At 47.8% G+C, this 17,825-nt stretch overlaps 1 protein-coding gene across 6 annotated transcripts in view; it reads right to left on the reverse strand.

Moving 5' to 3' along the window:
• Positions 1 to 676: 676 nt before the first annotated feature.
• Positions 677 to 17,825, reverse strand: part of EEF1D (eukaryotic translation elongation factor 1 delta) — a 28,290-nt gene continuing 11,141 nt past the window's right edge. For 3 of the 6 annotated variants that reach the window (XM_074889253.1, XM_074889262.1, XM_074889243.1), the window contains 6 exons: positions 15,611 to 15,734; positions 4,560 to 4,656; positions 4,189 to 4,292; positions 3,041 to 3,289; positions 1,464 to 1,658; positions 677 to 774 (listed from right to left, as the gene is read on the reverse strand). In XM_074889253.1, the coding sequence (XP_074745354.1) occupies positions 736 to 774; positions 1,464 to 1,658; positions 3,041 to 3,289; positions 4,189 to 4,292; positions 4,560 to 4,656; positions 15,611 to 15,730 (804 nt within the window). In that variant the 5' untranslated portion in view covers positions 15,731 to 15,734 and the 3' untranslated portion in view covers positions 677 to 735. Of the gene's footprint in view, positions 775 to 1,463; positions 1,659 to 3,040; positions 3,290 to 4,188; positions 4,293 to 4,559; positions 4,657 to 5,823; positions 5,893 to 13,710; positions 13,783 to 15,610; positions 15,735 to 17,825 lie in introns of all 6 variants that reach the window. The other 3 variants (XM_074889225.1, XM_074889216.1, XM_074889234.1) reach the window with 3 other exon arrangements.

Consider the following 17,825-nt stretch of genomic DNA (forward strand, 5'->3'; position numbering starts at 1 on the left):
TGGGAAACATTTGTTCCTCATGCCCAGTCTGAACCTCCCCTGTTGCAGTTTAAAGCCGTTCCCTCTTGTTCTGTCACTAATTCCCTGGGAGAAGAGACCAGCACCAACCTCTCTACAACGTCCTTTCAGGGAGCTGTAGAGTGATGAGGTCTCCCCTCAGCCTTCTCCTCCTCACACTGAACAGTCCCAGCTCCTTCCATCGCTCCTCACAGGATTTATTCTCCAGGCCCTTCCCCAGCTCGTTGCCCTCCTCTGCACTCGCTCCAGCACCTCGAGATCTCTCTGGTATTGAGCTGCCCAAAACTGGACACAACACTCCAGGTGTGGCCTCACCAGTGCAGAGCACAGGGGGACGATCACCTCCCTACTTGTGCTGGTCACACTATTTCTATCACAAGCCAGGATGCTGTTGGCTTTCTTGGCCACCTGGGCACACTGCTGGCTCCTGTTCAGCTGCTTGTCAATTAGAACCCCCATTTAGTTATCACTAGAAAAATACACCTACTCTTCTCACTCTGGTGTCCAAGTTTAACTGGTATCCTTAATCAGCAAAACACCCACCTCAAGGCCTTTCCTTTTCTGAAGGGAAGAAGGAAGAGAAATACCCCAAAGTCTCACAGCAATTTGCTTTGGAGAAGTTGCACTGGGCAGAGGAAAAACAAAAAAGCCTCCAATCTGCACTCCCAATCTTGATCTTTATTAGTTACAGATTCAGCAGGGATACAAGTTTTGCTTCTAGATCTTGTTGAACGCAGCGATGTCAACACTCTGCACCTGAAACGGAACAAAAGCAGCAACCAGAGGTCACCGAGGGGTTTGCAGATGTTTAAAACCACGCTCGCATCAGGGATTTTTTCACAGCACGCACTAGTGGTGCTCTAACGGACCAAACGTGGCCCAGGTCTCTCCAACCAGCTCCCCAGCTGTGCCAGGAGAACCTCAAGGATGGTTATTTAATACTTTTTGCAACATCAAGTCACAACAGGACATTCCATTGTGCTAGTTCCCGCACAAATCTTTAGTCCAGCCTACAAAATGTATTAAGACTTTCTAGCAACGTTAAGATTAAAGTTCCTGATGCTCCTGTTGCTGTTTCTACAGAAGGAGGGAGGATGGGGATGGAGACATCCCAGCCACCGAGGTTAAATATTTGTGTGTCCACCCTGTAAAAGTCTATAAAAGTGGGGGTTCCCCAAAATAACAGTTGGTGGGGGCTGGAGGAGCAGCAAGAGCCTGCAAAATGGCTCCAGAAAAATACCTGCAAGACAGCTGCATCAGCCAGCCTTAAAAAATATATTTAAATATACAAGTGTCTCAGCAGGCAGACACCATCAATTCCAATCTGTTCGTCTTTTAAAAAAAACAAAATCTAAATTTGCCAAAATTTGTGGCAGAACCTCAGTTAAAACCAACCCTGTGGGTCAGGGATCACCCAGCATTACGCGTCTCGTGGACAGACTTACGTAGTCTTCAAACTTGGTGATCTCCTCCTCCAGGATGTCTGTTCCGACTTTCTCGTCCTCCACTACGCACTGGATTTGGAGTTTTTTAATGCCGTAACCTACTGGGACCAGTTTGGAGGCTCCCCACACCAACCCGTCCATGTGGATGGACCGGACGCACTCCTCCATCTTCGCCATGTCAGTCTCATCGTCCCACTGCAAAGGTGGGAAGTGGGAACGTTAGTGTTTAACTAGAGATCAGCGTTAGCCCAGGGGGTGTCCAGAGACTTTCAGCAGGAGTTTCACTAAGGCCAAGTGTTGGGTTCTGCACTTGGGCCACAACAACCCCCAGCAGTGCTACAGGCTTGGGGAGGAGTGGCTGGAGAGCTGCCAGTCACAGAGGGACCTGGGGGGGATTGATAATGAGCCAGCGGTGTGCCCAGGTGGCCAATGAGGCCAATGGCATCCTGGCTTGTATCAGCACTAGCGTGGCCAGCAGGGACAAGGAAGGGATCTGACCCCTGTGCTCAGCACTGGTGAGGCCACCCCTCGATGAGTGGGTTCAGTTTTGGGCCCCTCACTCCAAAAAGGCCCTTGAATGACTCGAGCGTGTCCAGAGAAGGGCAACGGAGCTGGTGCAGGGTCTGGAGCACAGGTGTGATGGGGAGCGGCTGATGGAACTGGGGGGGTTTAGTGTGGAGAAGAGGAGGCTGAGGGGAGACCTCCTGGCCCTCTGCAACTGCCTGAAAGGAGGGTGCAGAGAGGGGGGATGAGTCTCTTGAGCCAAGGAACCAGCGGCAGGCCAAGAGGGAATGGCCTCAAGCTGCGCCAGGGCAGGGTCAGACTGGCTCTTAGGAAGGATTTCTTTGCAGAAGGGGTTGTTGGGCGTTGGAATGGGCTGCCCAGGGCAGGGGGGGAGTCCCCATCCCTGGAGGGGTTGATCCCCCATCCCTGAGGGATCTGGTGGAGCTGAGACCAGTCAGTTTGAGGTTCATGGTTGGACTGGATGATCTTCAAGGTCTTTTCCAACTGAGATGGTTCTGTGACTTAAAATTAAACCCTCCTCCTCTCTCCGGACATTTCAGCTGATCCAAGCTGCCCTTTCTTGGCTATTTTCACCAGAATTAGCTGACAGGGTAGCCGAGCTAAATCTGACTCTGCAGCAACGCTGCAGAGCACGTCGTTGTGCTCCTCCCTACAGGCACTGCAGGTGCAAGGGGGATTCCTCCTGCAGCAACACAACCGCTTCAAAGTGCTCACTTTTAAGTGGCTTTTAACCAAGTGCATCTCTCAGAGCAGTAGCCAGCCCAGAGCTTTTATTCTACCATGACAACTGGACAAAGAAAGGTTTATTCCCATCTTTATGGCATTTAGTATCTGATTTTTCTTGAAAGAAAAGGGTTAGTCCGGGTCAGGGGAACCTCAGGTAACAGCCTGCACTTGCCACGGAGCAAAGTGGCAGATCCCAGCTGCAATATCCCACCTCGCTCTGCCCCTCAGTCTGGAAATCTGCAGGTCCCACCTTCACCAGTGCCCCCCCTAAAAGTGCAAAATTTTTTACAACCTCACCCAGGAGCCCCCCCGCTTCAGCTACTCACTGGCTTCACATCCAGAAGGATAGAAGACTTGGCAATAAGACCCGGTTTCTTGGCTTTTTTCTCCGCGTACTGACGCAGTCTCTCCTCCCGGACTTTGGCAGCCTCTTGGTCTTCCTCTTCATCGTCACTACCAAAAAGGTCAATGTCATCATCATCGTCTTCCTCTGCAGCAGCTGGCTCCACTTTCTTTGTCGGTGAAGCAGATGGGAGCTCCACTTTTTTGGAGGGAACACTGAACGGTTCCACTTTCTTCATCGGGGTGAGGCGCGTTCAAGTTGGCATCAAGGAAAAAGGGGAGAAGATTAACCCAAAGTTGAATCGGAGCAGCACAAGCTCAGGCACAGAAGTCTACATCGCTCAAACGAGCGAACGTGGCCCACACCATGTGATTTGTGTGAAGAATCAGCCATGAAAGTAGGACATTCGACAAGAAGGACCTTTGAAACGGCCCAGCACGGCCATAAATCTATTCCTAGAGTGAAAACCACCATGTAGCCAAGAGCTGATCCCTCTGCTAAGGGCTCAGGATATCTAGATCATAAAAGTCCGAGTGGGACAGCAGTTGGGAATGCAACCAAGCGTCTTCCCCTCGCGTGAGGGGGGGTCTACACCTTCTGTAGGCTTTACTGCTGAGACCCCCAGCCCCACTGGCAGCACGTCTTCCAACCTACAAGAATCGATCAAACCGGTGCCACGCATTCAGCTCCCACAGAGCTTTGCCTTAAATTCAATTAAATATATTCTTACAGAGGACATTTGTTAAAAAAGCATCTCCAATTCTGTTTATCTATTGTAAGAAAGTGGTATTTTACCTGGTGCCCGCTAAGAAATTCACAGTGCCGTGGGCTAAATGCTAATCAAGTATATATTAATTCCAAACTTCACAGATTTGCATCAGCTCTCCCTGGCTGAAATCTCTAACGTAGCTTCTTCAGGTCCTAGGGCAGACCACTCCTCTCTACAATATTTGGACAAGATATCTCTACAATATTTGGGCAAGATATTTTGGGCAAGGCAGCTACCAAAACTGCTGGAAAACCTGCACCAAACTCATCCTAACTATGAGCATCTCACCATCTTCAAACAAGACCTTGGGAGTGACGTTGTGAGCGTGAAGCAGTTAAGAACAACACTCTGCCAAGGCTCACCTGGGTTGGAGGAACCTGTGAGGGCTGGTGGGAGGTAGATGATTTTTCCAGAGCGTTCAGACGACTTTCCAACTTGAAGATGGCCATCTGAAGGTCTGCAACAACTGTGAGAAGAGAGGGGGGGGGAAAAAACAAACAACAAACCTTATCTTGTAGGTTCTGCATCAGTTTGTAAGTCAGGATAAATTTGTTTCTGCTCAAAGTGGGCTTTAAGAGCCACCAGTTGCCCCAGTCAGAGGGAAGCCTGCAAAGCTCTGCTCAAGATACTGGCACGTGCTCACCTGACAACAAACTCAGTAAGGGATACAGCCCGCAGGAGCGGGACCCCATCATCCAGTTTTGCTTTCATGCCAGAAGATTCTCCTACTTACCACTGCGAAGGTTTTGATTTTCTACCTCCAGGTGAGAAATTCTGGAAAGGAGTTCATTTTGGTCACCAGCAGGCCCAGGAGAGGTTGTGCTTGTGCTCTGCAACAAGGAAAACCAAGATGAAACAAATCTGTTTGCTTACTCCCAAGGCCAGTGGTTCAGTGAAACAAAGCAGAGTCATGCCTTCAGGGAAGAAGAAAATATGAGAGCTAATCTAAGAAAAAAAGGCATTTTCTTTAAAGGCTTTCTAAAAAGAATACACTAGCTCTATAGAGTGAAGCATGAAACCTATCTCAAGAAATTTCAGCTGGCACTGAGGAGCAAAGGATGAAGTCATCCTTTACAGTCTCAGATCACAGACTGTCACTAAACACACACAGAATTTAGAAAGTTTCACACTGAGCCCCTGAAATGGGGCAGCTGGTCTCATCTTACAGAATGTGAGCACAGAAGTGACCTGCCTAACATCACCCAGCGAGTCACTGTGGAAGCTGGAAAAAGATCCCAGTGGTTCTGTACTCCCACCTTCCCCAGTCCAGCCTTTAATTCCTCTCAAAACAACTTAAATCTACTTTAACACATCCTGAGGGAGCAATTATACCGATGCAGCTTCAAAAGTCTTTGTTTCAACAACAAAAAGGAGCTTTTTTTTTTTTTAAGGAGGCCCTTATCTATAAATTCAAATCAAAGGGAAAGAAAATAACAGGCCTTCACGCTTTGTCATTTATAACTGAATACAACAATAGAGGAAATAATTTATACTCTTTCAAGGTCACCCTGCATACAATTATAATGTGGTTCTCAATTGCAGTTGACGTGCTTCTGAGATCTCAGCAGTCACTGAAGATGAAGAAGGGGGAATACGGGGGTTAAGATGAAGAAAGAGGAACACGGGGCATACGGAAAGCAGGTCTCGGGGAGACACATGGAAGCACAAGCTGCTCCGAGCAGGAAGGTCAAAGAGACCCATCTCCACCCACCCAAGAAGGGGCAGGGGCCAGAGGTCAAAAGCATCATGAACTCAATCTCTGGCACAGCCTCGGAGGTAGATGCAGGCCCAGGAACACGAGAGCAGATCAAGTGGGGAAGCCTAAATGCCCTGCTAGAAGTTCCTATTATATAAGGTGAGCTATAAGGACCAAAGGACCAACACTTCTCCTCGTAAGGAAGGAGAATTTGGCCCATCTCCCCCAGGCAGGGCTCTCCTGGCCCTACAACATCCTCTCAGATCACACAGCCAGCTCCATCCATGCGCAGGTGACTTACAGTTGAGCGGCCCGACTGCCTCTTGTGACGGGCAGGAGGAGCTTCTTTACTACGAGGAACTGTCTTCTGCTGCAAAGGGCAAAAGGTTTGGGGGATGTTTGGTTCAACACGGAAGATAGAAAAAGGTTTCACTCATGCTGGAAGAGGCAGTTCAAGTGCAAGAAGCAGATCCACATGCAAGATAAATCATCAAGCAACAAGATACAGCCTCACACCAACTACACACGGAACAAAGCCTGCACAGAAACATTTATCCGTGAACTCTGCCATCTTCTTGTTAAACATCTCAGTGCCTGCAGAAAGGTCACAGCAGAATTAGACTGAGATGTCTAGAGCACAGTCTCCCCATCTGTAAAACCAGAGGTGCAGCAGACGCACGCGTTACGGTGGCACACACCGCGGTGTCCGCTAAGCTCTGCTGTCACTAGATAAAGAAAAATCTAACACCTGACAGATGCAGAAACACACGCAAGGTTACCAAAACTCTTAACTAGTCCACAATTACCACTGAGAGCAGAGGCTGGTAGCCACAGTGGGCTCCCCACAGCAGGCCAGCCCTTAGCCTTATGCACCAAGGATAAAAATTAAAGCTCAGATGAACTCGTTGCCTGACCTCTTCCTGTTCTGGTTACACCATGAGGGCCACGGTTTAAGTTAATTCAGTGCAAAGTGTAGGAGTTTCAAAAAGCCCAAATGCCGGGTGCTGCCCTTGGGCCACAACCCCCAGCAGTGCTACAGGCTTGGGGAGGAGTGGCTGGAGAGCTGCCAGTCAGAGAGGGACCTGGGGGGGATTGATAATGAGCCAGCAGTGTGCCCAGGTGGCCAATGAGGCCAATGGCATCCTGGCTTGTATCAGCACTAGCATGGCCAGCAGGGACAGGGAAGGGATCTGACCCCTGTGCTCAGCACTGGTGAGGCCGCCCCTCGATGAGTGGGTTCAGTTTTGGGCCCCTCACTCCAAAAAGGCCCTTGAATGACTCGAGCGTGTCCAGAGAAGGGCAACGGAGCTGGTGCAGGGTCTGGAGCACAGGTGTGATGGGGAGCGGCTGAGGGAAGTGGGGGGGTTTAGTGTGGAGAAGAGGAGGCTGAGGGGAGACCTCCTGGCCCTCTGCAACTGCCTGAAAGGAGGGTGCAGAGAGGGGGGATGAGTCTCTTGAGCCAAGGAACCAGCGGCAGGCCAAGAGGGAATGGCCTCAAGCTGCGCCAGGGCAGGGTCAGACTGGCTCTTAGGAAGGATTTCTTTGCAGAAGGGGTTGTTGGGCGTTGGAATGGGCTGCCCAGGGCAGGGGGGGAGTCCCCATCCCTGGAGGGGTTGAAGAGTCGGGTTGAGCCAGTGCTGAGGGATCTGGTGGAGTTGGGAACGGTCAGGGTGAGGTTCATGGTTGGACTGGAGGAGCTTCAAGGGCTTTTCCAGCCGAGATGATTCTGTGGAAGTGAATTCTGGCAATAGTCACATCCATCCCCACCCCGTGAAAAAGCACATCTTGTTTTGACTCATGATCAAACACAGGAACTGTGTCACCTGCAAAGAGATACACAGCCAGGTTTGTTTTTTTTTTTTTTCCCCAAAAGCAGCCTGCTGATTCAACTAAGCAGCAAACACTGCAGCTATTTGGCAGTTTCAAGCCCCAGTCATGTTTTCAAGCCGAATGCTGAAACATTTCAGCAGGCTCCGCGTTTGCCCTGGCAACTGGCTAACCTGTGCACGACCGTGGATGTTCGAGACGCTGTAAGATGGCTACGCCTGTTTAAGTTAAATCCTGGCTTTCAGCTTTAGTGGAAGCATGTCACAGAACCCAGCTGTGCCTCCACATTTCTCTTCCCTGTTAATAATAACCCCTGCAAAAAATGAAAAACCTAAACTGAGGTAGCACCATCTACCTTTACACTTGTCAGCTGCCACCGTGAAGTCTCACATGGAATAGCTCAGTACTGCTCCTCTCACAGGAAAAACATCTGCAGCTTGGCAGGAGGCCTCCAGCTCAAGACAAACCTGCCCGCCTTGAGTGGTTGTGTCAATTTAGGGGAAAGAGTTTGAGAAAATCATGGCCATTTTCCCCAAAAAGGCTGTAGCGATGGCTTGCAAGAGCGAGGTGAAAGCACTTTGAAACACTCTGTCCTGCCTGAAGCTGTTCTCAGCGAGGAAGAACACGGAAAAAATGACATTTTGTTATTTCAACAGACAAACCTGCAGCCTTGAGTGGTTGTGTCAATTTAGGGGAAAGAGTTTGAGAAAATCGCAGCCATTTTCCCCAAAAAGGCCGTAGTGATGGCTTGCAAGAGCAAGGTGAGAGCACTTTGAAACACTCTGCTCTGCCTGAAGCTGTTCTCAACGAGGAAGAGCATGGAAAAATGACATTTTGTTATTTCAGCAGACCTTTTGAGTAGTATAAAATACACTCTTGGTGTTTCCAAAGCTTCGTGTAGCAACCAGGGAATCGCGCAGAGCGAGGCAGAGCTCTACAATGCACAAATTCCTTCCCTTTTAACAGTTCACATTAATCCTGCACGTGAGACGACATTAAGGTTGTAAATACAGATAATTAAGCCCAGAGAGGCGCCTGCCCATCGGTGTGCAGCAACACAGGTAGCACAGGAGCTGCAGCACAAATATCTGGGTGGCTCCATGGGGAGTCGTCTCACCCCCAGGATTTCTCAGCTACAAGCAGCTAATGAGGTCTCTGCAGAAATGGCAAGATTAATTACCAACCTGGATACACCTACAGGTTAAACACCCACAAAACTCGTGTGAATAGTTCAATGGATGAACAGATTCAGCATATTACATATGCTAAGCTAATCCTAAACCTGGAGTCGCTTGTTCCTCTGTGCTGTATTTTTCATGCCTGTTTAAAAGGGAGATTTACAACATGGTGGGGGGCTCTCAGTGCTCCCAGACATGGCACAGCACACGGCCACGAAGATATCTGGGGGGCTGGAGCACCTCCCCTGTGAGAACAGGCTGAGAGAGTTGGGGGGGTTCAGCTGGAGAAGAGAAGGCTCCGGGGAGACCTTAGAGCCGCCTTTCAATATTTCAAACAGGTGTATAAGAAAGACAGAGAGACTTTTTACCAGAGCCTGTAGTGACAGCACAAGGGGTAACAGTTTTAATCTAAAAAAGGGTAGATTTAGATGAGATCTAAGGAAGAAATTCTTCCCTGTGAGGGGGGTGAGGCCCTGGCACAGGTTGCCCAGAGAAGCTGTGGCTGCCCCCTCCCTGGAAGGGTTCAAGGCCAGGTTGGACGGGGCTTTGGGCAACCCGGGCTAGTGGAAGGTGTCCCTGCCCAGGGCAGGGGGGTTGGACTAGATCTTTAAGGTCCTTTCCAACCCAGTCTGTGATTTAAATCAACACCCTGTGGAATTCAGCCATTACTTGTTCATCCTGGGCAACCCCAGGGCAGGGTGAGCCTGAGCTGGCAAGAAGAGAGGGCTGCCTGCCCCAAGCTCAAGCAAACAAGAGATTAAAAGTCTTCACAAACCAGGGCAGCCATCCTTTGGGAACGTGGAACCTGTGTAAAACACGGTTTAGAGGCACAATGCTGAATGAAGTGCTCAATTCTGGGAGGTGGTCAAGCCACACTTTCAGAAATCGTGGAAAAGCTGCCTTTCTGAGACTGTGGGCTTTCCCCTGAGGTGAGGATTTTTCAAGCTTTTAAAGATGTGATCGCCAACCTAAGCTACACACTACCCACACTGTGTTTTTCCCTCTGCACAACCAAACACTATTTCCTCTTCTGACTCAACTATGCCAAGAGGAAGCTCAACACAAGCGCTTGTGAATTTTATCAAGGAAAATAATTCAAAATCTCAAAGGTGGGGAGTTCCAGAGCATCACTGCAGTCTCTTCCTGTGCATTGCGTCACGGATGGAGCTCTTAAAAACTTTTGTTTTTTCAAAGTTTAAGCCATAGTTGTTGTGTTGAACCCACATTAGAGATACACTGACCAGCGCTGCAACAAATTCCAAATATTTTGCGTAGAAGTGCTCAGCAAGCCTGGAACCACACCAAGGACTGCATATAAATTTAATCATCCAAGCAAATTAAAACCCTGGGAATTCTTGCTTACGAAGGGTAGAAAACAGAATCCAGCCTCAGCCTCAAAGGGCTACTATGAACATCTGGCCCTCTCTAAAGTTTAGCTCTAAAACATACTTTAAATATCAGAGACAAGAACGCTGACTAATGAAGAAAAAGTTGGCAAAGGTTACATTTCTACGTATCAGCAGAAAGAAATCTGGATAACCACAGCTAAAAGCTCTTCCCTTGGTATGTCAGGTCTAGCTAATGGCTGCAGCTGGAAAGCTGGCACTTCCCTCACTACAAGTAGTATCTGGAGGAATTTTTTCCTCTTAATTTGAGTTAACCAGTTACGAAGAACAGCATGCAGATTTGACAAGCTCTGTTACAGATGTGATGTGTAGGTTTTTCCAGTCCAGAGCTCAAAGCACTCACAGCCTCATCCAAAAAAATAAACCTATTTTGTGCACGCAGAGATACAACACCCTTCCCCTCAGGTCAGTCTCTGGAAACATGGAAAGTTTAGTCATGGTCAGATACACAAAACTGAACGGTGGGGAAATGATGTTGAAGAACTAAAAGAGGCTTTTCCCCATCTAAGACCAGCAGGATGGGTCCTGGCTGGTTTCCTGCAGAAGGTGTGACCGTTCCTTGCACGCAGATGCGTTTCTGAACATGGTCTCCAAACACTTTAGCAAGATCAGGGGTTTTCTGGGAGCTTTTCTCATTCGAAACCCACACGGAGGAAGCACACAAATGCTTTGCAAGAGGGAGCTCCAGCAGAGAGGGGAATAACAGAGCTTCAGACTCCCACACCAGCCACCTACCCAGTGATATCCTTTTTGTTACAGCCCCCAGGAGGGTGTAGGAAGGGAGAGTTCAGTCACCCGCTCTGTTGGACTTGTTTATGATCTCAGGCAAGTTGAGCCTTCCCATGCCTCCACTCCCCAGCTGTAAGATCTCTCCTCACCTGTGGTCTCACTGCCACCAGCTGCAGTACTGCACATGTTAACAACTTTATATCTAGCAAAGCACAAGGGATCGAGCAGATGTCAACTGGAGAGGTTGTTTAAAGCAGAGATGACCATGCATAGCAGGATGAAAGGTATGTGCAAACAAATGTTTCCAGCATCAGAGCTTTGTACCCTCCTTCAGGAGGTACAAACCATTGCCTCAGCCCTTCTGATGCTCATTCACACGTTTCAGAACACCACTAGAGCCAGATGAAGCAGATTTGAAACCAGCCTTGGCTGAATTTCACAGCAAAAAGCACTAATCTTTCATCTTCCCATTTTATAAGAGCCAACTCTTCACTTGCTACATCTTTACACTCCTGACAATAACTCTGCACGTTCAGGTTGAAGACTAAATCCTGACTATAAAAACATGCTTCACTATTGCTCCGTAGATCAGACTGAAACACAAAAACAAAGTTTAAGCATGTTCTAAAGTCTGCTTTAGGCCACAGCTGTGCAAGATTAATGATGATCCTTCAGAAACACAAGCTACAAAAGCTGATATTTCAGACCTGTTTCTCAACAGCTCAATCTTTCCAACTCACACATTAACACAGAAGATCCGACCGTAGCTTACGGGTTCCAGGGCAGAGATGGGGCAATATGTGGAAAGAAGGAAAAGGTGAGCTCTCCGGGGTATCATGTAAGCCGGGCTAAGGCACGATCAGTTAAACAGGATTACAAAACAGAAAGGAGGAGGAGGTCACTGTTGCCATGTGCTCTGCTTATCCAAGCAATTGTGTATTTTGGGAGCAGAATGGCAACTATAGGTTAGATAAATTACAGAGTGTCCCTGACAACGATGCAGATTAGGGGGCACAACACTTCCCCTAATACAGTCGTGCAGTAACACAATGCTTTTCCTTAAACCCTCACTGGAGGGTCTCAAGTCCACTTTTTGCAACACTCCAGATTCCAGTTTTAAGGCCCAGTGGCTCAGTCCTGACCTTAAATCCTCAAGCCCACCAAGCTTTCTTCACAGGAACAAAAAAACCCCAGCAGATGAATATTTTTCTATATTCAGCACCGACCCCAACAAGTGCCACAGGGGTGTAAAGGTCTTTATATTCTCAAATTTCTGTTCTGGCTTTGGTCTGGTGCTTTTCCAGTTCTCCCAAGTCTTCCCCATGACAGGAGCTGGACAATCCAATTTACGTGCTTCTCACATGAAGCAGCTCTCTAACAGGAATCACAGGCCAGGGCAAGAAACTCTTCATCTTTGACAAACCACAGACCACTCTGCAAAACGAGAATATGCCCTGAGGGCAGAGCAGCAGCACTGCCAGGTGATTTGTATTTGGGTTTCCTGCCCCTGCTCACCACATCCAGCCTCTGCTCCTGAAGGAGGCAGGTCTTGGAGGAAGCAGCAACCTTGTTCAGCTTGAAAAGATCTTTCCAAAGGCATTTAACACTGTGCAAAAAGTTCTCCAGCCCTGTCTGGGATGGGGGCTCATTTCCCCATGTATTTCCCTTACTAAAGTCCAAACTAAAAGTCTTCGACTGGGGCTGATAGTCTCTACTGAAAGCTCAAACATGTTATTTCAGATCTGAACTTAAATGAGCCAGTTCTGGAAAATCCTCCCTAAGCTGTTGGCTGAAATAAGAAACTAGAAAAGTATTCTCCTCCTCGACATGTTTTGGTTTGTTTTTAATATTACTAAGCTGTTCCAGCTTCCCATTGATTCCCATGCTGTATTCAGGGCCATCGAATCTAACCAAATTTAATCCTTTCACCAAATTTGCCCTGCTCTTCCTGCATCCACCTCCAAGTTTCCAGTGCAGTACTGAGGATCTTGGATCGCTCACATGAGCGGTTGCAGAAGTTGCTTTTATAGTGCCGAGTTCAACAAGCACAGCGAGACCACCATGGGGGAAAGTAATTAGCCTGACTCTTTCGCATTCACCCCAAATAAACGGCTCCTTTCTGCTTGTGTTAAGGAGGAATATGAAATATTTCCCCTGAGAAAGCCTCGATTCTGTTATTGTGCTGATCTAGATAGAAACTGAGGATGTTAAATACCCCAAAGAGGGAGTTATGAGGCCAAATCAATACAGCAGAAGGATGGATACCCTCAGGTGGAAGATATGTGCAGGTATGTAGTAGTCCCACTGCCGAGGTAAGAAATGAAGACAAATGGACTGTATTCTGTGAATTTTCTTCACTCGTGAAACCAGTCCACTTACTAGTTTAAGATCTCAACTTCCTAATGAAAAATTAAAAGAGTTTTAACAGTGCTGTCTGCATGTATCAGCACAAAAACACCTCCAGAAAGGATGTGATTGGACTTCTACAGGATGGTCCAGACTCAGAGCTAGGAGCCAAGCTGAATTCCCTAGATGCAAGCAGATGGAAGATACCATTTTTTTGCACATACCCTAACTGAAAGCAAAACAGGAAAGAGAAGGTGGCAGCTGTGTACCCCAAGAGAGCCATACATACTCCTGCTGGCAGCTCAGTGCTTTGCTACCCAGCAAGGTTTATTTTAACAGTAACTTGCTTAGATAAGACTTGTGCGATAGATAAAGACTTGTGAGAACAAACTCTAGCATTCCACCAGGAGAAAAAGTAAAGAAATGCGCAAGTTGGAGACTTTTAACCCGAATCCAGTTAGTTTTAAAAAGCACTGCAGGCTAGCAAGCAGGTAAGCAGCATGCACTCTAGTAGTAACGGTGCTCTACATCGGATGGAGCTACGCTGGTGGTACACAGCGCTGCGCGCCTTAGTCTCCTCCTCTAACTTCAAAATTAAGAAGCCACACAATCTATGAAGTGGTCACAGCGGAGTTCTGTGAGATGCACCACAGCTAAAAATGGTTGCGGGTAGCCAGCTGGTGAGAGAGCTTGGGTACTCACTCCGGCCAGCGATTTCTGGATATTCTCCCTGGCTCTGGCAATGTCGCGTAGGATCGTGCTGGCTCCGTTCTCCTGCAAACAGTGCAGAAAGAACCAAGATTTTTTTTTAAAAAAAAATATGAAACATCAGAAACTGGTCAGGGAAGTTAAAAAAAAAAACACAACAAAAGGGGGTTAAGAGTGGGGGAAGGTTCCTTCCAATGATTCAGCAAGTATTGCTAATTTAGCTGCAAGAAGGATTGGTTCTAAATCAAGCAGCACCGACTGCAATCCCTGGTCACATCAGGACACATGTCCAGAAGATCATCCAGTCAAGAGCTTTTTAAATTCTCTATTATTACCTGAACAGTTTGGCCAGCTGCCAGCCAGGCAGAGGGTTGGAGTCACTTCAGTACTCCTCAGAAATCTATCGTTAGGCAGGCTTTTTTCATAGCGTCACCTGTCACTGTATTCAGGCAAGAAGTGACAGCCCTAACTGAAGTCTCCTATCCAGAGGATGGCAGCACAAGGGGGTTTTCCCCCTGCTCCACCCCCCCACCCCCCCCCCCCCCGCCATGCTCCTGCTGCCATGCCTTAGCCTGGATTTGAAGATCCCCTCCCTAGGGCACGAATTCAGTTTCCATGATCCATTCGCCCCTTGCCTCTCCCAGACTGCAACCCCAGAAGCAAAATCTGAGACATGAAACTGCCCACAAGCCCAAAATCTCATGTCAAACAGACCACAGAAGAGCCACAGCCTGGACACTTTCAGGTGGATACCACTTCCAGGTTGCAGGAAGGTTTTAAGGAGCATGGATCTTTCTTCTTTAGCAGAGAAGTAGCTGATAAACTGCTGCAGAATCTCCCCCAGAGCCTTCACACCACCTCTCAAAGGCAGAACTTCTTCACTGGAAGCTCCTTAGGTGGCATGAAATAGTCTAACTGTTGTAAGAGCACTGCCAAAGTTTGCACTTTAACATCTACTTCAAGTGCTTATCTACAGCTTCTAATTCTTACACATGTCCTAGGTGCTGTGCCACCGCTCTACTAACACGGGCAGCAGGAACAGACAGAGCATGCGCCTAGAAGCTATTACTTAAGCAAAAAGCTTCCCCTTAAACACTTGCAAGACAGCCATTTAAAACTAAGCAGCTTTCTACAGAACCAACCAAACGAATAAGCAGTTAACAGCTCTTTACGTGGCAGGAAGAGGTTGCAATACCTTTAAATAATCATCATTTTGGGCTAATATTTAAGCTTGAACTACTTCAGCTCAGGTGTGCTGCAGCAGCACCATGCTTCCCCTCCACCTCCTCCCCCCAACTCACCCGTACTGCGATGCAGTCTTCTGCAGGAGCACACTGAGTATTTCAAGGGGTACAAAGAGAGGAACCTAATTTCTGGTCTCTTTGGAGCCACAGTGCCTCTCTTCAAACATCACCTCATAAATAGCCAGGATATCCCTCACCAAGGAAAGCTTAGCTGCCCCAAAATGGCAGCAAACCAGCATTTTCCCTGGATAAATGGGGACAGGGCATAGAATATCACCCAGTCCAGTCAACAGAAGCGCAGCTCTCGGGGCTTAGAGCCCAAACTGTGCCCCCATTAGGTCACAGCAGCCTGAAAAGATTAAGAGTAACTGCTGCAACCTGTAACCGGTTCATCTGATGTTACGAGGGTGTCTGATCTCCCAGTACCTTGGTTGTCAGGGAGAAATTCTTCACAGTCCACAGGAGATGGTCTTTTAAAAGACACAAGGAGTCATAACTGGGGGTAGGCTTAGAGAGCTCCAGAAAAGACTCTCACAATTGAAAAAAGACAAAAGTGCACGTCCAGGTGGATTGTGTCCTTCTGCCTGCTCTGTAACTAGCTCTTACAAAGCTCCAGCACTCTGCTAAACCAGTCTGAGAACAAGCATTACCTGCTGGTGGGAGGAGCTGCTAACAGGCCCGTTCATCTGCTCATAGTATCTTCTCTCAGCATCGTCATACTTGTATTTCTCAAACCAGATCTTCTCATGCAGAAAGTAGTCGACTGCCATTTTTCTGTGGAAAGGAAAAAAAAAACACAAACCCAGTGAGTTCCTACAAGTACTTAAGGTGAGCAGCTTGCAATGAGCTTGTCAGAAGAGTGTTTTCTTCCCCTGTAGAGCTGTGCCTGCAGCTCTCTGCTTGATGGTTTCCCCTCGGGTGGAAAGCTTTAAGTAAACAGGATCCTATTAAGAAAGCAGGGCAGCCTAATCACCCACCCGTCTGCACGGCCTGACCCGCATTTAGTGACAGAACATCAAGTGGGGACAGAATAAATCAGCTCCTCTGTACCTTCTTCCACAAAACAGCTTTCAGAGCAGGATTTTCTAGATCATGCTAAACACATGGGAATCTGCTGCTAAGGTGTCTTGTGTACAAGAATCAAAAAGGGAGTAATGCTTTTAATTCTTAAAAGGTCACGGGGAAACCAAAGACTGAAGAATACGCAGCTCCATACGCAGCACGTGCCACGCTACGAGGGAGCGCTCCGGATGTGACAGGCAACTCCTGACACCGCAGCTGACAAATTTAAATGCGTTTCAGTCTTCCCTGAACACAACTCAACCGCGTTGGCAGCGACTGACAGCTGTTTCAGGCTAGTACGTGTCTCTACCTGGTCATACCACGCTTCAGTAGACGTGCCACCGAATCCTCCTGTAAGGAACACCCCGGCGCAGCAAAGCGCCTGACACCGACCAGCCTCCAGGAATCCAGACACACACACACTCACAATTTACCACAGGTAACTGCAGACAGGCCCTTTTGGAAGCTGCTGCAACTGTTTAGAAATTAAAATCACCAGCAATGCACACGTGCAAGGGACAGACCTGTCGCTACACGAAGGAACAGCAGAAAACATCCCAACGCTGCTGTGAAATGGTGTTATTTTTCTTTAGTGCAGCAGCTTCCAAAGGTTGTTTCATTTTTTAACTTGAAGGCAAATGATGGAGCCCTTATAACAGTAAAGGAAGAGGATGTGCCCTTACTTCAAGCCAGGGGATAGCTACAAAGCCAACATCAGTTTGAGGAGGTGGTGGGAGCAGGGATAGAGCATCACAACGAAACCACACCGTTACCAGGTTCCACCACACAACGCGGAGAAAGCGACTAATAACAACCCACAAACCCTTTCCTTATCAGCTCAAAACCCCACAGCTCTCCCGTAAAACTCTTCCACGCAGATGAGCCTTTTGCAAAACAAGCACCCTTCTCATCTACCCATTCAGAAGAGACCGGAGGCCAGCACACCAGAGGTCCTCTACACTGAAGCCATTCCCAGCACTCAAACCTCAAAGACAGTTATTAACAGAAAATGCCAGTTAGACAAACTTTTGCCACATATTTTACAAGGACACATGGACTTTCCTGGGGAATGGTGAAAAGCATGACCAAATATCTAGTTCTGTTCAACTAAAGAGAAAATTATCCCAAATAGGACAGGGTGAAAGGCATGTCTGCAACCCCCTGTATCACTTGATGTAAAGATCTTAAGACCTTTGCAATAAAATCCTAACAAATTCAAGGATCAAAAGTGACAGAAATAAGGACAGATGCTCCAAGAGCCTTTTTTCCAAGAACATCAGTCTCTACCTTGGCACTGCAAAATAACATCTACGCTCTGGCCTTCGGACAAGCTCCCAGGGCGTTAGAGCAGCAGACTTCAGGGTTCAGCATTTATGTTTCTATGTTAACTGCAAGTTATAACTGTGAAGGTCATCTACAATTTGGAAATGAACTCCTTCCTGCCTAGCAACATACATGCACATCAAAACAAGCTGCAATCCAGCTAGTCCTGTCCCAAAATTAACAGCAGCTTCCAGACCAAATGGTCTAACAAATGAGAAAGGCAACTTTCGCCCGCAACGAAGCAAACACAGCACATACTCACGCCAGACCGATGCCCTAAATTGTATTTCACTGTCATCCCTAAGTCTTCTTCAAGCTCAAATGTAGTGATGGCTTGCACAGAGCTCAATGAGCAGCCTATGTGCTCTGCAGGAGAACTGAGGACAACCGCTTCTCCAAAGGACCTTCTGGCATTTTAACAGGAATAGCCAGCAAAGAAGCACCGCTTTAATTTCTCAAATCAGACAAAACACTGCATCC

This window comes from Strix uralensis, chromosome 1 (assembly GCF_047716275.1).
Source record: "Strix uralensis isolate ZFMK-TIS-50842 chromosome 1, bStrUra1, whole genome shotgun sequence".
Lineage (NCBI taxonomy): Eukaryota > Metazoa > Chordata > Aves > Strigiformes > Strigidae > Strix > Strix uralensis.